The following is a 21,232-nucleotide window of genomic DNA, read 5'->3' on the forward strand; positions in this document are numbered from 1 at the left end:
ATAGCCTGGGTGTTGGCTGCATCAAAATAGATGGACTTTAAATCTTAATAACCGAGAGATGCACACAGAATGTTACTTAAGGTAGTGTGGATGTACAAATACACAAGACTTCAGTACTGTGTGTGTGTGTGTGTGTTTAAAAGAAATACCTTAGAGGAGATGGAGAAAGGAAAACAGGCAGGGAAATACCTAGAAAAGCTCTTGTGTGAAAAGAGAGAGTAAGGAAAATGTGGTAGACGAGCCAGGCCTGTAATTCACAGGAGTTGTGACTCTTCTTAAAAAAGGGTTTAATTGGTCTATTGTGTATCAACGATGAAATCTTACTGTTACTTAATCGTAAATAAAAATCCCTGTGCTGTGTGGAACTGATACAAATTAGCAAAAATGGCTCTAAAGAGAGCCAAACCAGGGTCCGAAAATATTGATGGGCAAAAATTTTTAAACATTCTGTAGTCCACAAACTGGCTTTCAGAATAAACTTTCTGAGAAATGGCAACTGGTTTGGTCCCAAACACTAGATACAATCCCACCCCACTCATGCCCCCAAAGCGATATTGCTGAGGATACTGTGAATCGTTCCCATGGTCTTTCCTCAGGGACAGTCACTCCACCAAGCGCCGCCGTGTGTCTTCATCCTTCACCGTCCACCGCACCTCCTCCTCCTGCCATCTGAAGTCAGCTTTGGCACGGGCCACACCCTCCCAGATGTCACACCAAGATTAAGCCACTGCTTTGCTGCACCATCCTTGCGCCGCCTGATTTCAGATTTGCTTCTTCCCCAAATTGCACCATAATTGCTTATCTACTTCTCTGCCTCTCCAAAAAAGTAAGACACTTAATGTGAGCCTGTCCCTCAAACTGTCCTTGGAGCTTGCAGGTGCCTTGCGGGGGAAGAGCCAGGAAAACCTGACTTCTGAAACCGGCAAAGGACAGGCTGGTGACTTGTGGCCACAACTGTTTAAGGCAGAGCAGCTAACACGGTCTCGGGATCCTACCTCTCCCTCTCTATCCTCCCTTGTCTTTGCCTTGCAGGACCAGAAACACTCCCAGTATTGTGTCAGTACTGTGAGCACTGGCTACAAATAATGCCAAAGCGAGAACATTACACCCCCACTTACTCTAATTTACCTAAGATAGTATTCCCCCATGCCCATGGGTTCTATGCCATGAATCCCACCAAAAATATCTGGGGGGGCGGGGAATGACTCTATACTTAACAAGTGCACATGGTTTTCTTGTCATGGTAGATGCTTACAAAATATGCATGGTATTAGGTATTATAAAAAACACATAAACACATAAAAGATAAACTAAAAAGTGATGCTACTCGGAGGCAAAGTCACTCTTATATGATGCCTTTATCATCGATATCTCACTTTTTCTCCTTTGTCTCCAACTACTCCAGTGATCCCTCTCAGGCCTTGAGCTCCCTGGAAAAGCAAAGGAAGGGGGGTGATAAATGATTTCAGTCAAAGCACATACTCTTTGCAGATGCTGATCCAGAAAAAGCATGTTAGCATAATGACAGAAGACACTAAGTATGTGACAGCATACATAGGCAAACATTTCTAGTTTAGAAAGAAAAGTCCAAGTGAAATTCCAATGCTTAAAACTCTTTGGTAAAATCCTAAAGGCTTATATAACTCTATGCAAATTGAGTTGATGCAATGATTGATGGCCTTTAGAAAGTAAATACACGCAACTGTGACAGTGTTTCTGACATCTTTTAACTCACGGACAGAACCCACACTCCCATGTCCACCTCTTTTGTGGTCTGTTAGGGGTAACACTATTTTAACTCTTAAAATAATAGCTACCTACAAATCCATGCAATCAAAGTGAGGCAGTTGCAGTCGAACCCATAAAAACATACTACCAGAAACAGAGCTGGACTGCCCACCAACCACTTGTCACCAGTATTTATTATGCTGCTCCTACAATAAGGAGTGTTCTGAACTCCAACGTGGCATAGTAAGAAATCACAGGCACACAAGTGAATAACCCTAAACACGAGGGGAGTGGAGAGGATTTCAGGCTGTCTTTCAGTACCGAAATGCTGCTAGTCCCACAGCAAAGGATTCTTCCATAAACCTGTGGTAAAGAAAGGGTGAGCCTGGGTGCTCCCTGGGGCACAGCTGCGAGTGCATGCTCCGTTAGAAGTTAGCTACTTTTGACATCTGCCAACTTTCCACACTGGCTTAAGAAAAAGGTTCTTTAGGGTTCTATTGTCTTCCTCTTCATCTGGGGAAAGATGGACAGTCCCAGGACCAGCCTTCTTTCATCTAGTTCAGTCACAAAATTCTCTGTATGTCAGTCAGAAATTGTCTGAAGTTCCCAAGTACAGCATGAGCCAGGCTGGATTAACAATTTAGGTTTTCAACTGAAATGTGGTCATATCAGGTTAAGCACTCTAACTTATGTAGCTTCATTTACTGACTCTGTGGACAATTCCTGTACATAAAAAAAAAATTTAAAAAGTAGTTGTGATACAGGAACCCAAAAAAATAAGCACTCAAAATGACTACTCCTTATACAAATACACCATAGAAATGTTCTTTTTATAAATATATGTGTGGCTTTAGGAGTGTGCTTATATATTATGAGGTAAAAATCTGTGAATTCTCCAGAAACATTTAAACATACCTCCTCTCAAACACCAGGAGGTCAGCAGATACTGACAGTAATTCCCAGTGGATCCCTTGAGCTACATAACATCATTCCATAATCTTTGAGGATGGATTCTTTTGAAACTATATAAACCCACACCTAATTTTCATTAGATCCAAAAAGCAAAAGCAAACAAACTATACTACCTGGCACTATCCCCCAGGAAATGAGAGTCAAGTTCCTTAACGCCTCCTAGTAAAGGCTCAGAGAAGGCAAGTTTCTGGAGAAAATGTCTGGACTCTTCCACAACGTCCTCTTGAAGGTCTCATGTGGCCCAGAAAAGAAACCATTTCTTAGATGCTCATAACCATTTTTTTAGCCTTAACCTCTAAGTAAACTTTGTTCTGCACAGTCCCTCTAACTGCTTTTAGAGACTGGAGTGATGGCTCAGCAGTTAATAGCACTGGCTTCTCTTGCAGAGGACCTGGGGCCAGTATTCAGCATCCACACATGGCAGCTCACAATTGTCTATACCTTGAGTTCTAAGGAATCTTCTGGCATTCACAGGCATTGTATGAACATGGTGCAATACATACATGCATGCAGAACACTCATACATGTAAAATAAATAAAGAAAATCTGTTTTACAAGAGACTAGTGCTGAGGGGAAGAGCAATTCAAGAAAGGGGATTTAGCTTGTCTTCTCTGGCTCTTTGGTGGTAGTCTCTTGCATCAGCTATCCTTCAGCAACCTTCAAGTGTTCAAGGAATCCTCAACAGTTATTTTTTCTATAATGGAGACTAGGACAAAGAGTAACAATTGTGCTTCCATATGGTACAAAATTAACGTGAATTCCACTCTTAACAAACATCTTAAATCTGAAGTACGTTTATGTCCAACTGTCTTACATAACATCGCAGCAGTTCAGGGACTGCAGTAAAAGACGTGTTTATGAGCCACTCAGAACATCCTAATTTGTGATCACTTTCTGGAATCACCTGCAGGGATCCCATGGGTTATAAACCGCATTCGTGTTCAAGGTATACAGGATGTTCTCCTCTGTCACGCCAGAGCACTGCAGAAATTGAAGTTCCTCGTCCTCTTGTGCTCAACATTTGCTTTCAGGTTATGAACTCTCGGAGGCTACATATAATTTAAAATAGAACTTTTCTCTTAAAAATTTCTCGAAGGTGCAATGTGGACTCTTTCTTATTTTGAAAAAGTAGTGGTTGCCTGGTGCTGACTGGCTGGAAGCATAGAGAATATCGGGTTCATACACCATAAACTATTAATCTGCATACTAAAGAGAAGGTAATACTAAGTCATTAAAAAGATTTGCTTATCCTAGGCAAACATTAAAAAATACTTTACTGGGGGTCCTTGAGCTCCAACTTCTCCCAGTTCTCCCTGGTCACCTTCTTCACCCTAAAAATCAGCAGAGAAAAATCACAGTGAATATTAACTAGCAAGTGAATAGGCAGGTCTTGCGCAGTTTATGTCAAGTGCGTTTGACATCCTCTGGATGGTTCTACTGGGGTCTTGTTAAATTGCATAGGTAGTCTGTGTTAATTGCATGGTATTCAGGCAATGTGGATAAGTACATAGAGAGTCACCCAAGGAGATCCCACTTAGAAGCTGTTCTTTCAAGGTTTTCTAAAGAGAGGAAGAAAGAGAGGAAGGGAGAGAGAAGGGTGTGTTCTTAGGTTGCAAGTGATGCTAGGAAAATACAACCACATTATGAAATCTTTTACTGTAAGATATTTTGTTATAATTTGCATGTTGGTTTTTCTTATCATAATTTTATACCATACACAATGTTAATGCATTCAAATCAGTTCTTGCACAGATTATACCTATGTTGTCACTAACAGGCCATTTTCACCACTAAGAATATGAGTGTTCATTTATATTTCCTTTGAGTCACTCCAAAATATGCAAAAATATTTATTAATAATTTAGTTTTTGGTTAAAATATATCTCCGCTGCAGGGACCAAACACTTATTTCAATATCATGTATTGACTAACAAATATTTTCTGTGTAGTCTGGAGATCTCTGATACTCTGTTGATCTGTTATGTGATGTCACTGTCACAAACTTTTACTTCATGAATTTTTGTAATACATTTTCATCTCCAGTAGGAAGAATTTCTCTATATGTTTTACTCATAGGTACTCTTCTTCCTATTTGCCTAAATGTTTACTCTTCCAGATGAACTTGAATCATTGGTCAGAAGTGGACAGATGGTATAGTGGGTAAGAATGCTGGCTATGCTAACCTGAGAACCTGAGTTTGGACCCCAAGAACCTACATAAAAAAGCTGCTTATGGCTTGCACACGTTCCTATCACCCAAGTGGTATGGGGGGGGCAGGGACAGAAGAGTCTTTGACGCCTGCTGGCTGCTAGCTCAGCTCCAGGTTCACTGAGAGACTTGTCTCAGGGGAATAAGTGGAGACTGAAGAAACAGAACACCCAATGTGCTGAACTGATCTCCACGTGTTTACACAGGTGTGCGTGCCTATGCACATGTTCACAACACACACATGCACACCATACACACACACACACACACACACACACACACACACACACACAATTTAGAAACAGAATCCTTGGGAGTATCTTCACAAAAAACACCATTTGCTTTGTATTAAACTACATTACTCTGCTTCATCCTAGAAGTCAGTCTACTTAGTAAAATCTTTTTTTTTAATGACTAAAGCGATGCCATTTTCTTTATATTAAGCTTGAATAAATGCTGCAGTTTGTTCAAAGTAATCTGCCTTTGGATTTTTATTATCATTGGGTCCTTCTTTCATAGTATCTAATTGCTATTTGGACTTTTTGCTATTTTATAAATTCTGTTATGCTTTAAAATGTTAGACTATTCTATAAAAAAGTCTGCTTCCTGGGCTATGGATATAACTCAATGGCAGAGCACTGGTTGAGCATGACAAAGCCCTGAGTTCAAATCTCCAGCATCATAGGAGAGAGAGACAGAGACAGAGACAGAGAGAGACAGAGACAGAGAGAAACAGAGAGAGATCTGATTTCTTTCTTACAGAAAGGCAACTCTATAGATTGAGAAAATACTAAACATCTCACTTGACATTTCAGTGATAATAAATATCTTTAATTGTGAGGTTATTCATGAGGAAAACTCCTTATTTATGTCACATATTAAAATCAATTCTGTCATTCAATTATTAATATACATATTTTATTGTCTCATTTTCTTGCATATAATTTTACATTATATTTGTATATAATAGATTAATAGATACTATTTATAAAAATATAGTATAATTATAATACATTATAATTTCCATAGGTTATGCCTTATATTTACAAATTTTTTTCACACACACACAAAACCAAGTACACCCATAAAATTTAATGCTAATATTTAATAGGGATATTAATATTATAGATAACATTTAAGCATTTAATACAAAAAAACTAGATTATGTTTCAATGAGTTACACATAATTTTTTGCATTTATTTATTTGGAGGGGTCATGCATGTACCACATGAGTCTGTGGAGGTCAGAGAACACCTTATGGGATTTGGTTCTTTCCTATCAGCACATGATTCTGGGGCTCAAACTAAGGTAGGCTTGACAGTAAGAACATTTACCCACTGGGCCACCTCATGAGCCTTAGAACTGAATTTTTAAGTGAATTATGAATACCTTACTGGTTTTAGAATAATAATTAAATTCAGATTGTATTCTACTAGAACTTATGATTGACAGTGGAAAGAGGCAGTCCCAAGTTAAAAGCTACTGAAATGTGCTAGTTCATGGAGCGGCTAATCATTATTCACAGTACTATCAGAGACTTAGTTTCACTTTATGTGTATGATGTTTTGCCTTTATGTATGTACATATGTGAATGCAGTGCCTGCAGAGGCCAGAAGAGGGCATCAGATCCCCGGGAACTGGATTGAACTGCCATGTGGATGCTGGGAACTGAACCAGGGTCCTCTCTGCAAGAGCACCAAGTGTTCTTAACTGCTGAGCCATCTCTCCAGCACCTCCTGAATGTAACTAAATGCTACTTGTTTCTCCTGCAGAGCTGTCGAACTGCTGCACAGACATCAGTGATTCATAGTCCCCTGCAAATTTTCTTCTCAGGGTATGGCATATTTCTTATAGATTTCCCGTAAAACTTGGAGTAATATGTTTGAATTAAACATTTCTCCTGCAGATAAAAAGCTCACACCTAATCAATAATCACAAATTTTAAATGGCAAGTTTAGGAGACATTATTTATCATCATTTTGCTGGAGGAATTCGGAATGGATGCAGACTGAACTGCAGTTTGATGATTCCAGGACCATAGTTTTATTATCAGGATTTCACTAATCATGCCTGTATCTACAAAGTAACTAAATCTTCATTAGTTGACTTGCAGGATCCAGTTAAAGCCAGACTGTGACCTGCCTGTGGACGGCAGACCTCCAGGCCCCTTGGCTATCGATTCAGGCTCAGTCCTTCCAGGACCCCATCTTCAATGGCCTACTGCCATCCCACCTTCCTCTACCAATTTTGAAAGTCACTACTTAAAAGTTTAGGGTTGCACAAAAAAATATCAAATGAACTAAAGGAATCTTCAACATCCAAGTGGACATTGATCCAATTGCCTAACATGCAAAAAAAAAAAAAAAAGCCAGTTTCCTACTCGAAGACCAAAAATAAATTTTAGATTTCATTCATATAGCTAATCTGTGGGCATGAAAAATAGTACTTTGATGGGCATAACATAAGGGAGAAACACCCTGACTAACAGCTCTAAGTCCTGTGGAAAGAGGGAGAGACGGTCTCCAAAGGAAGGAGGTCAACAGCACACAGAGGAATGGGGAATGGATGAAAGCACTGGAGCGACTGAAGTCTACTGTCTGCTTTACCTCACATGCCTCACAAAGAGCTAAACGTTCTTGCTCGCCTGGTGTAGGGGTTAGCTGGTGTTCTCACATACTAACATGTCATGTTCAGTTTAGTCAATCCCCTGTGACTGGGCGTCATTTTCGTTCACTTCTGAACTTTCAGAACTTTGAATAAACCATGGCACATAGCAGGTAGGTGATAAATATTGGTTGAATTTTCAAATTTATAAAACTTAAAATTCAGGGGAGGACTGGGCAGGCAGAGAAACAGGGCGTTCACCTTTTCTGTTTTACTCAAGTTTGACATCGGAAACGCAGCTGCTTCATTCCAGATAAATAAAGTACCCTAACTATTCACAGCCTTCATAATAAATGACTGAAAGTAATTTGCAAAGTGTAACAGGGCACAGAGAACTGGCCTATTTATCCTGATTATACAAGTGAGGTTATTTAACAGACTGATTTGGGCTGAGGAGTTCAAGGATATTAACACTCAAAGATATTTTACTCAAGAGATAAATTGCCTCTCCTGCTCATTACTGCCGAAGAAAAAGGCTAATCTTTTACTGTAACCTAGTAATGATATGGAGAGACACAATCAACAAAGTCCAGCAGTCCTGCACTAAGAAGAGTGGTATGACTTTGTAAAACATCATAAAATTTACTAGGAGGAAGAGTCTACTGTGCAGGAAGTAAAATTGTTGGATACTTGTAAGATGAAGAAATGGCAACCAAGTCGCCTTGCTTTAAAGTACTTTTCAGCCTTGTTTGGAAAGGTATGTCAACCCCGGTGCAATCCAGATTCCATATTTCTATCCAGATAACGTGTTAATAACATGCCATCCCTAACTTCCAGTTACTTCAAACCCGAGTTATGGTGAAACGAGATGAGAAACACACAACAGACAGATTAGTTCAGATTTTGAGAAGAGGGCTTTTAAGGCAATTACCAATTAAATCCTGTGTTTCCTACTTTCAAAGCACTTGTACAACTTTACAGCTATCATAAACTTTGGGGAGGGAGAACAATTGGTGACATAATGTTTCACTGTCATCAGCTTTGAGTAAAAAAAATCTAAATATGATATATTTGAAACAGAAAGAAAATGCAGTCAATGAGGGAGCAAATAGGGGGGAAATTCTGGGGTTCTCTTTGTCGTTTCAACAGCTGAACAGCTTAGAATACTGTACCTAGAAAACACCAAGCATTTACTTGCCAAAGAAATAAAATATCACACTTTACTATTCCTTATAATTCCTTGTAGTGAAAATGATCACTGCCTCCTAATCACAGCTGACCCCCTAAATGGTCATTCCCCTTACCTTGTGTCCTTGTCTTCCTGGTTCACCGATTTCTCCCTTTGCCCCTTTATGACCCTAGCGAACATAAAAAAAAAAAAAGAGAGAGAGAGAGAGAGAGAGATAAATGCAAATAAATGAAGCTGCATTGGGCTTGAGGCCCAAAGTGACCAGAAGGCTCAGAAAATTGTTCTGCCTCCCTAAGTCTGCGTTAAAATACTACGGAAAAATGATGATGTCACAAAGCACAACACTGCCTTGGAGGCTTTAATGGCACCGTGTACACTATGTGCATCATTTACGTCATGAGCATCAGCTTTAATTCAAAGGAAAACACACTCCTCTAGACTAACAACTGCCCTGCTACCCAGTTCAGCAACACAATGTGTTGGTTCCCGCCTTCTCTCTGGTTTCTCCATTTCCAGCACCAAGGTCAGGTTGAGAGCCTTCAGTCCTCTCCACCACAAGAAACTTAACCCTTCAGAAGCTGACCCAGCTATCTCTTGCTCTCTGGTGACGACTTTGAAGTCTCCTCTTCCTCCTCTATGGCCAACTCCTTCCTGGAGGTAGGGGAAGGGCTGGCATGAGAGCAGACTTCTCAGGTGCACAGTCGCTTCCTTCCACAGTGGGAAGCGCAAAAAGGAAGGAGCCAGGAACGAAATCAAAGGGGCACCCCAGCGGGGCATGGGGAAGTCCCTTCTGTGCCAATCACATGTGGGCTGTGAGCAGTCATGCCCAGCAAACTGTGAGACCAACTTCCCAAATTAGGTCCGCTGGAAATTTCGCCTCTCTCTGGTCTTTTAGAAAAATAAGACCCCCCCATATAGGCCTAAGCCTTCCCCAGCCAGAGAACCGACCCAACTGTAATTAGAGAAAACCTTTGGAAAACCCATGGCTCTGACCTCAGAGCCTTCCAGATCATAGCAGAGCCGGGTCTGAACTTTCTCAGAATCACTTTAGACTCAGAGACTAGAGGGGAAAGCAATTTATCCCCAGCATCCATTTTTTTTTTCCAAAATAGGTTATTTTGAAGCATCATGATGAGAAAGTGGAGAAAAACACCTTCAGGAAAATCTGTTCTGCACAGTTTTCCCAATTATTTTTTGTTTTTTAACCAGAACATTCTCAAATTTGCATATAGACAGTCTCCCTCCACATCCCTACCACTGTCTTCTCCCATAGAAGGCAAACATCGGACCCTGGATTTCATGTTCTAGTTTCCTGGACCCTGGATTTCATGTTCTAATTTCCCGGACCCTGGATTTCATGTTCTAGTTTCCCGGACCCTGGATTTCATGTTCTAGTTTCCCGGCCCAGATCATACGATGGGCATTTCCTCCCTGAACTCCAGACATTGTATAACTGAGCACATGCACCTCAGAAGGGGCCACAGACAGAAAGAGCAGAGGCAGACTGGACTAATCCATCCAAGGCCAGTGGTTAAATGCCCTCCTTCTTTCTCCACATAGTATACTCTTGAAGATAAAATAATGGAATTCTTCTTACCCGCATGCCTGGGAGGCCTGGGTATCCAGAGCGACCCGGTGGGCAGGAATTGGGGCACTGGCAAAGAGAGAGGGGAGAAGTAAACTCGAGAACCCAATTTGTGACAAGGTTGAGTTTTTTTCAGAGTCCAGCGATAGAACCCCAAAGCAATTATAACCATTAAATAACTCTGAGTATCTTTTTCCTGTGTTTTCCTTTTAAATACAGAAAAATACAGAGAATCCAACAGATATCCTGCCACGTACTCATCTTCCACATGTTAGGCATTAGTATTTACTCATATTTGTTTCAGATCTAATAAAAGAAATGAAATTCTTAGGAGAGTGGGTGGCAGCAGGGCCTTGTCTGGGTTCTGCCTTCTCCATTGAAGCAGCCCTATCCTGAGGTCCCAGCCTTTCACCTTAGGGCCAAAATTACACCAGTACAGTTGACCACTGTCCTTAGACTGCTCATCTGAACATAAAGCTCTCCCAAAATTGGAGTACTCCCGTGAGAAATCACACCTCAGCCATAAAACCAAAGGTTTAAAAAGAAACAGTGATTCCTCTCCAGTGAAAAAACTTGGATATCCTGAGAACACATGAGCCATCAGCCCACACAGCTCTGTGGTCTGGGTTAAAATAAAACATGGAAGTCTCGTATATTCCAGTCAGATCATCTTAAAAGCAGCTCATCTGAAGACTACATGGTCTTTACATTAAAACTACTACATGGTACTGCATGATACACATGTATAAAATACCATGATTAAACTCATTGCTTTATATTAATATATGCTAATATAAAGAATTACAAACCATATTTTATTCAAAGGAAAAATCTTACCAATGGGTCTCCATCGTGAAATCCAATTGTTCCCTAAAGTAAGTAAAATACAAAAGTTAAGAATAAAACTAGATGATTTACTCTAATTTATGAGTAATAGAAATTTCAAAATATAAATATGTATTTTGCAATATATAATAAGGGTGCAAAATATAATAAGGGTATTGATTTTATGAAATACAAAGGAAAAATAGAAACATGTGTTAGTATTTGAAGACTTATTGATGGATGATACATTCAAAGATCCCTAAACTGTAATTGGTTACCTCATTGGGGAGATTAAATGACTCACAATATAGACAAGTTCCCAATATGAGTAGGGAACTCTGGCACAGGAATGAAAACAGAGTATCACATACTTAAACTATTTTTTTTATTTCCACTATGAAAAACTTAGCAAGAACCAATTTGTTTGAGAATGCTTCTTCTGCTTGTCAAAGTTTTAAGCTCTTAAGAAATCACAACTATCAAAAGGCAGCCAACAAGAGTTCTCTGGGGATCATCTTTTAGATTATTGTGGTTCCTCTACTTTCCTGGTTCTAAAATGAACCAGGTTCTGAGTGAAGAAAGAAAGAAAGAAAGAAAGAAAGAAAGAAAGAAAGAAAGAAAGAAAGAAAGAAAGAAAGAAAGAAGGAAGGAAGGAAGGAAGGAAGGAAGGAAGGAAGGAAGGAAGGAAGGAAGGAAGGAAGGAAGGAAGGAAAGGAGGAAGGAAGGGAGGAAGGAAGGAAGGAAAGGAGGAAGGAAGGAAGGAAAGGAGGAAGGAAGGGAGGAAGGAAGGAAGGAAGGAAGGAAGGAAGGAAGGAAGGAAGGAAGGAAAAGAAAAACACAGTAGCCATTTTGGAAGTGCAGAACAATGACTTGATTATAGACATTTCCACGTTTGTTTCTGAGATTTCTTCACTCAGTTCTCACTCTCAGATTTAAACTGGAAATTACTTACACTGGGTCCTGGGGGTCCAGGGGGGCCAGGCGGTCCTCTTTTCCCAGGGTCACCCTAGGTCATTTCCAAATAGAGATGCAGTAGTTACACAAAATTCAGAACACAGTACATAAAACCGAGGAGTCATGAGAGAATAGTATTACTGAAAGTCTATCAGAACTCAGGCAGGCATAGACCTACCACCAAAACCCAATTAGACCAGGCAAATAAAAAAATACTGGTCTTACCAAGGCAGAAAATACAGCAAAGGAAGACACTGTGGGGCGGGGGGGAGGGGGAGTTAGGGAAGGGGATGCGGGGGGGGGGGCGCAGATATAAAGCCAGTTATCTATAGGATGATCACTCTCCCCACTTGAAACACAAACCAGAAATCCCATGTATCATTCCAGTTGGTTTACAAACCAGAGTAGCCAGTATTACTACTGTCAGATAATTAAGGCAAATGAAAGTGTGTACCCAGCCCGAATCTGAGAGTGGAGGATCCATCTCTGCAAAACCATGTCTTACTTCTGCTGTCCCCTGGCCTGATCTGTCACTGAACTCTTGCAATGGACAGTGAAGCAAAGATTGCTAAATTAAAATGAGCCATTCCGGTGAAAGTAGGCACAGACCACTCTGAACGTCCCATTTTTACTACTGGCACATTTTCTTTCTTAACATTCCACATAAAAAGTCAGAAGCATCATAATTATTTTAAATACATAATCATTTGTATCATTCATTTATTTGTAACGTATATGTAAGTAACTTTGCAAACAGGAAACACATGTACAGAGCAAGAAAGATGACATGCCATCTGACTCCTTCCCTCAATGAGATTATAATTTCCTACCTTTTCATAATATCAATGCTTCAACATTTTTTAATGTTTTTAGAATATCATATGAAACACTTTTTTTTTTTGGTTTTTTGAGACAGGGTTTCTCTGTGTAGTTTTAGTGCCTGTTCTGGATCTTGCTCTATAGACCAGGCTGGCCTCGAACTCATAGAGATCTGCCTGGCTCTGTCTCCTGAGTGCTGGGATTAAAGGCGTGAGCCACCACCACCTGGCTCATGAAACACTTTTTTTATCAACAACTTTCTCAATCAAGCTTAGTTTCTTTCTGTTCAATTAGAATTAAATTCTGGTTATAATTTAATGCTTCTACTATGAATATACACGGTGATAACTGAGTGCTATTGTTCAATTTCATATGGATAGTTAACACAAAAGCCACTGGATCCCAATTCTAGATGAGAGTATGACAATGAGATGATACTCCCTAATTTGAAACTCAATCTTCAAGTAAGGAAGAGATGCTCAACTGGAATAAAATTCATCTACAGTTTCTGGAATTTCAGGGGAGGTGCACAGTGCGGTGATCTGCCTTCATCAGTAGCTTCTTCTTTCAACTTATCAAATATCAATCAAAATTCACCACGGTACTTACAATAGGTCCTACACGCCCAAGTTCTCCAGGAAGTCCTGTGGTCCCAGGAGGACCCTGAAGTCAACAAATCAAAGGTACAAACTGATTTATAATAATGCTTACAGGCTATCATAATTGCTATCAAAGATGATAAAGAACAGACTTAGAATCTTTGCTTCCGTTGACTTGCAGTGAGACAACAATTTATTTAACAAAACCTTAATTATATAACAGCGAGCAGAAATTCCCTAAATTGGTCACTTTCCTAATTGGTATTTTTGTTTTGCAGAATAGTGATGCTGTCATTAGGAGCTACATAATATCATACAGAAAAGTCTATTAAGTCCCACTGGTTAGAGTAGTAGGTACAGGGTCAGGTCAGGCTTTTAGAAATAGAATATTTTCTAAAATATTTTAAAAAATAAATAATGAAATGATACGTACAGGGGGTCCTGGAATACCACGGCCCTAAAAGATCAAAATAAAAATATTTATGGCTTGTGGTTTAAATGTCATATAAACATTGTCATAGTCATGGCTCAGTTCACAAGAGTCTGAAACTCTAACACTGAGTAAACAGACAAGCGATGCTCACTGGAAGAAAGCCCTGGATAGTGGAAGCAATGTCACTCTGCCTCAGATGAAGCCAGAAGTTTGTTTCTGTCCCTCAAGGCTTCCTTTGAGTCTATGCTGACCAGAACTGTTTTGCTAAGGATTTTAAAAGAAAGTCAGTAGAGAAGCCATTTCCACTCACTCACAGAAGAAGCCGTTTATGCTCATCCTCACTCATATTAGTAAAGAAGCCATTTATGCTTGGCCTCACTCACAGAGCCACATCAGAGAGTTCAAAGACTTTCTTCATCTATTTAAGAAATCTGTACTAAATGATATTCACACATTCCCATAAACACGCTGTAGGCACAGAGAGGCAGAGGAGAGGAAACTTCTTTATAGAAATGTATTTCCTTTGGGACTGGAGAGATGGCTCCGTGATTAAGAGTGCTGCTGCTCTGACAGAGGACCTGAGCTCTGCTCCCAGCACTGATATCAGGCAGCTCACATCACCTTCAATTCCAACTCCAGGGAATCCAGTGCCTTCTGGCTTCCAAGGGACTCGCGTGTGCATGGCACTTATAAACTCATGCAGGCTCACACACATGCATAAATAAAAAATAAATCTTTAAAATAAATGTGTCCCCCTTTTAACAGGTATGACTATATTTCCACGCACTAACTCTAACAGACATTTAAATTGATATCACTCCTGAAATAACTTATAATGGGATCTTCGTGGAATATGCTATTTGGTTGGAAAGATCACCATTTTACCTCCTTTTCCTCTGTCCTTCATATTCCTTTATGCACACCAGACTATACACAATCCCAGGCTGAAGCCACATCTTACTTATCATCTCCATCCCAATTCCCAGTACAGAGCCTAGTAAACTCCAGCAAGCCAGAAAAAGGTGCAAATGGAGATGATCACCGTGAGCAAATTAAGTCAGTCTCGGAAAGACAAGCATCACTTTTTTTTAAGTTGTGAATCCTAGATTTTATAGAGACTTATATAAATAACATTTATATTATAATAATTTTATAATATAATAATATATATGGCAATGTAATAACTATGTGAAATAATGTCTGAATAGATGATGTAAAAGTAGAAGTAAAACTGTCACAGGGAACCAAGGCAGCCAATAAAAAGAGAAGGGGTGATAAAAGGAAGCAAAGAGAGCCGGTCAAATGGAGAGAGGACGCAGACTTTGCAATAGCAAAAAGAGCAAAGAGCAAGCAAGCCTAATCCTTCTACATACAACACTATGCTCCTCTGGTGAGCAGCACAGGACCGAGGCTGGTGATAGCTCATCGGCTGAGATCCGATCAGATACACAGCTGTGAGGAGCAGGATGCATGGCTGAGACTTCAATTAGACCACACTTGGATCCTTGCTACGATTGCTCAACGTCCCCTAGCATTGAGACAGAGACACCAGCTGCAGCTAGGCATTGTGGCTCACACCTCAGAAGGATCATTGTGAGATTAAAGCCAGCCTGAGCTACATGATAAGCTCCAGGCCAGCCTGGGCTACAGAGTAAGACTCTTTCTGTCTCAAAATATAATGACATTAAGAAATCCCACCTGGCCGGGCGGTGGTGGCGCATGCCTTTAATCCCAGCACTCAGGAGGCAGAGGCAGGCGGATCTCTGTGAGTTCGAGGCCAGCCTGGACTACAGAGTGAGTTCCAGGAAAGGCGCAAAACTACACAGAGAAACCCTGTCTCGAAAAACCAAAAAAAAAAAAAAAAAAAAAAAAAAAAAAAAAAAAAAAAGAAATCCCACCTGATATGAACGTGTACTTTATCACATACTCTTCGAACTTTTCTACTCACATATATACCTACCATACCAGATGGGTCATATGGCCTTTGTCGTGTGTATTATGTAGAACACTGCATTACATTTTTCTTCACACTGGAGGAATTTCACCTAAAGACATATTTTCAGTTTTGTTGCTTTATTGCTACTAATACTTACTGGAAATCCACGAGATCCAGGCACACCAGGTTCTCCCTAAAATAAATACATAAATAAATAAATAAAAACAGCTTCACTGGACTTATCTCTTTGTAGTATTAATATGGATATATGCAAATTGATAGATACCAAAATCATTAATGCAGTTGACCTGATGTTCAGTGTTTCAGTTGATTTGCAAACTTTCTCTTGAGGTGATTTGTTGGCATTTGAGGATACTATATATATAATTAACACCAAGTGGCTAACTTACTTTTTGTCCCCTTGGTCCAACAGAGCCAGGGGATCCATCAGGTCCTGTTAATCCCTAATGAAGCAAGAAGATGATATCAGCACTATTGTAACAGCCCTAGAAAAAACATCGGGCAGAAAGTTTTTATTTTACTAATTATCTATAAGTTGGTTAACACATGGATAACACAAGTATTTATTAAGTAACACTTTCCAATATATCCTTATTTAAAACATTTAACATGGGATCTGCTTTTGACTTCTCATTTGCTGAAAATTTTACAATTTGGGCCAGGCGGTGGTGGTGCACACCTTTAATCCCAGCACTCAGGAGGCAAAGCCAGGCAGATCTCTATGAGTTCAAGATCAGACTGGGCTATAGAGTGAGTTCCAGGAAAGGTGCAAAGCTACACAGAGAAACCCTGTCTCAAAAAATCAAAAAAAAAAAAAAAAAAAAAAAAAGAAAGAAAGAAAGAAAGAAAAAGAAAAAAGAAAGGAAGAAAGAAAATTTTACAATTTGGTAAGTGCACCGTCCACAAGTTCAATAATTTAGTGGGATATTTAAATCCCTGCTTTGAGAAAATACAATGTAACTATTACAGTTTTCTCTAGTCTGTTGGGCTTTGACTCTGTCCCTTTGCAGGGTTTTTGTATCTACTTTACTTCACCTACAAAATAAAAATACCATACCAGATGTCTTCCTAGATGTGGGTTAATAATGTCTTGAAAGTTAATGCAATGTTTTCTTAATATAAATTAAAGACAAATAATTTTATTATGATTTTATCATATTATTTTAATATATTATAATATAATAAATATTATATATAGTATTATAATATTACAATTATGTTGTAATAAATAATACAATATTTATTGTATATTATATTATTTTATTATCACTTAGAGCCATCTTTAACCCTCTAGTTATCTTCTAGCTGTAGCTTAGTGAAGAATATTAACTTTTCAGTTAAAAAAAATTTGAAAGCATGCGTTTTCCTTAGTAAAAACATGTAACAATGTATGTTACTTGCTATGTATAGATTAAGTTTACTATATATGTCTAGCCATTATATTCCATTCCAAGACGTATTAAATGTATTTTCTATCTATTTTTATTGTTTCTATTAATACTTATGTAATCATCATCTTCAATTAAAAAGTAGATATGGAACCATGATAAGACTGCATGCAAGGCCGGGCGGTGGTGGCGCACGCCTTTAATCCCAGCACTCGGGAGGCAGAGGCAGGCGGATCTCTGTGAGTTCGAGGCCAGCCTGGGCTACCAAGTGAGTCCCAGGAAAGGCGCAAAGCTGCACAGAGAAACCCTGTCTCGAAAAACCAAAAAAAAAAAAAAAAAAGACTGCATGCAGGCCACATTTTCTACATTCAACAGGTGAATTTCAGTTTTTCACAATTTTTCTTTGTAATTAGACATTTTCAGATATTGTCTTTGTAATGTAATCTTGAAATCCTATTTCCATAAAGATATATATATATATGTGTGTGCATACATGTGTATATATTTGTGTATACATGCATACAAATATCTCATAAAATCTATATTATCAATATTTGAAAAATATTCATTAAGAGAGAGGCCTCTTGAAACTATAGAAACTCTATCTAAACCAGATTGCTGAAATTCATGTCATAAATACCAAATAGATGCTTTTAGGCCATTTATATAAAACTTGTAGTCTATCATTTTTTACATTTTACTTTATTTTTAAGTGTGTGTGTGTGCGCGTGTGCACGTGTGTGTGTGTGTGTGTGGACATGTGAGTGCAGATCATCCCTGAGGAGAATGAAGGAGGGCCGCAGAGCCTATGGAGCTAGAGACATAGGTGGTTGCGAGCTGTCCAACAAGAATGCTGGGAACTGAACTCAGGACCTCTGCAGAAACCATCAGTTTTTAACTGCTGAACCATCTCCCTAGCCCTGACATTTTTACATTTTTTTTTCTTAGCAAGTCCTCTAGCAATTCTATAACGTGGACCAAAGAAATTAGAGGAAAAAAATAGAAAATGTTAGTTACTGGAAATTTACCAACAACAAAATATTAAACATACACAATTTTTAAGATGTCAGTTTTCATTTTCCCTATTAGAAGACTATGAGGTATGAGTAAGAGCTATGATATTGTTAATTGCGGAATGCTAATAGTAATAAACTGTTTGCTTTCCCAGATTTAGCAAAGAAACCACACATTCAGGAGTACTCTCTTGGTGTATGTTTTGTACACACTTTTAAACCCTTGGGGCATGCTTAGTGGATTCTCTAAGTCCCACGTCACATGTACACCTTCAAAGACAAATCCTTGTCAATTTTCATACATAAAGTCAACTTCTTCATTTTGTAACTGGAATAATTGAAAGAGCAGAGGATGATAACTACTATATATGTAATATATTAAAGCATAATCAAGTAAGTGTTAGATAACCTGAGGGCTGTTCTAAGCCACTCATGTTTATAATACCTTTCATAGGATCTTAGTAATTACATCTATTGTTGGAAAGTTCTTTGCATTAAGTTGAAAGAGGATTTGATGTTGGCTGTTACAGTGAAGTCTGTTATGAAATCACTATGTACAAAAGTTGTAGCCTGCCTGATGCAGTGGTTCATGACTGTAACGTCAGCACCCAGGAGCCTGAGGGGAGAGAGCTGCTAGTTCCAAGCTGGTCTGGGCTACATTCAAGTTGCTGGACTGCTATAAAGCAAGACCATGTCTTAGCAAAAAATGAAAGAGGTGGGAGAAGGTAAGAAACAGGAAGGGGGAAAGAGAAGGAGAAGAGAGGGAAAGACAGGGGAGGGGAGGAGACAAAAGGAAAAGGAGGAGAAAGGACTCCATACTCAATAGTCCTGGCCCATTGCCCATGGCATCTACCACACTCAATCCATGATGAGTGAACACGTTAACCTTAGGTTCACCTTTCGTGTAGAAGGGTTCTTCTGGATCCTCTTTGATTATGTGGACCAGACCCTGACCCTACCTACTGCTGCAAGTTTGTGCACATTACTTAACTGCACAGTGCTCTAATGCTCATTCAGAACGGTCCCCACAAACAAACCGAATCTGGATGCTAACCACAGCATGACACTTCTTTGCCCCCTCAGGTTTCTTCAATGTCTAACCATTTTCATGAACCCCGACCTTTCAGAATAATGTCTTAACCAACTACTCCTGTTGTGAAACATTTCTCAGGGGTGTTGGTCATGCCCATTCAAAGAGAAAAGAGCATTTAACATCATGCCTGTATGACATCACATAATTTAACTACGATTTTTATACGTAACTGCACTTCTCCCTGTCTCGTGTGGTTCTTGTAAGAATAAAATACTGTTTACAGAGCTCTCTGGGTATTCTGTAACAAACAACACCTGCAATAATCTCTCTATTGACTATTATCCATAAGAATAACATAGTTGTCCTTTGGGTGAAAGGTTATAAACAGGCTCTGGCATCTCTATTCTATATAACGACAAAAGAAAAGAAGAGTCAACTTCCATGGGTGGGGAGAGAGACTGGAAATATGTGAATACACAGCATGCACAATTTTCAAAATCCAATTTGCAATAAAACTCTCTAAATCTAATTTCAAAGAAATTACAGAGGAACGTCTCACCAATGGCAGGGGGAATTGCCTTCATATGGGTGTTTATGCAGACAGAGCTCCATACAGAACAATATTGGAGCTGTGCTCTGAGCCTTCACATTGCCATTTGTCAGGGAATACCTGTCCTCAGCATCCTGCTTCTTGTTGACTTCTGGCATCCCAGCAGCTCAGCTGGTGACAACAAAGTGTACTACTACTAGAAGCAGAGCTGTAATGACAAATCTATCTATCATTTCCCTGCACACGGGAAATGCAGTCCCTCTCTCAGATTCGGACAAGCATCATACAATAATCATTTTTTAAAAATCACCAAAAAAAATAGGTTTCACTGTGAAACAAAGAGTAAAAGACAAAGAGATTGGACACCAAGGTCCCCGAGATCACTGTCAAAACAGTTCTTTCAGAACTTTCCTATGTGTTTTATTCCCCAGTGGCTAGGCAGGGGTGATGGTACACCCTGAGGGGGTGACTGCTCACTGTTCTCAAAATGTCCTTTCTCAATTACAGTAAAAGGCTTTAATGTCAACTCAATGAAAGTGCAGTAAGAAAACTTCCCCATCCCAGAAGTCCTGAATGGCTCTGATTCAAGGGTAGAAGGATATCAACCATTAAATTACTCAGAAGCAATCACTGGATGTCAATTGCAAACAATTTTCCACACTTACTGTGTTACATAGCATTCTTCTTAACTAGTAACTTAGGTACCAAAAATCTGCTATCACTCTTTTCCTCTACTCTTTCCATCCACTCATCTATTAAGATGATACTCAGCACATTTAGGGTGGTATGATTGACCATGTACTAAGAACCTCATTGGAGTCAGCTTGAGGTAGAACTGAGTTGCCTAAAATGAATTCAATAAATATATAAAAAGTCTTTGTTGTCTTAGCAGCTGCATAAGTCTAGGTCTCTGAGGAAATTATTTGTCCTTATATATTTTTTTTTTTCATTTTCCTTTTTATGGGAAAATAACATTAGAATAATCTACTTCCTAGGCTACGGTAAAGCTGAAGGGAGTGATATTTGTGATCGTGCATGAGGAAAACACTCCAAGCATATGAAAATGCCACAGCTAATTTATTTCCCTCATATCTAAGGAATGCCTAAAACACCAGCATGTGCATAGATTTTTTTCCCTGTTCTCACCTCCCTTTCCCTCTGTCTTTTTCTTTCTTCTGTCCTGAGTTTCTTCTTATGGACCACTTCAGGGACAGAAGTGATCGATCATCTAAGAAGCTCTTACTGCTTCTGATAGTGAAAATGTTCTCTTTTTCACACTCTGGGTATCTTCACACTTTTGTCTAGAAATATAGACAGTAAATAAAAAAAATCCTGCAATTGTTTTCCTGTTCTACTACTACAAAAGTCAGAGT

At 39.2% G+C, this 21,232-nt stretch overlaps 1 protein-coding gene across 1 annotated transcript in view; it reads right to left on the reverse strand.

Moving 5' to 3' along the window:
* The window catches only part of Col9a1 (collagen type IX alpha 1 chain), a 99,404-nt gene that overhangs the window by 54,184 nt on the left and 23,988 nt on the right, over positions 1-21,232 (reverse strand). Inside the window, 10 exon segments of the mRNA XM_052743788.1 lie at positions 1,377-1,430; positions 3,979-4,032; positions 8,819-8,872; positions 10,301-10,357; positions 11,126-11,158; positions 12,066-12,119; positions 13,496-13,549; positions 13,919-13,942; positions 16,012-16,047; positions 16,265-16,318. Of these exon segments, the coding sequence (XP_052599748.1) occupies positions 1,377-1,430; positions 3,979-4,032; positions 8,819-8,872; positions 10,301-10,357; positions 11,126-11,158; positions 12,066-12,119; positions 13,496-13,549; positions 13,919-13,942; positions 16,012-16,047; positions 16,265-16,318 (474 nt within the window).

The sequence above is a fragment of the Peromyscus californicus genome, unplaced genomic scaffold, assembly GCF_007827085.1.
Source record: "Peromyscus californicus insignis strain IS unplaced genomic scaffold, ASM782708v3 Scaffold_19__1_contigs__length_69161282, whole genome shotgun sequence".
Taxonomy (NCBI): Eukaryota; Metazoa; Chordata; class Mammalia; order Rodentia; family Cricetidae; genus Peromyscus; species Peromyscus californicus.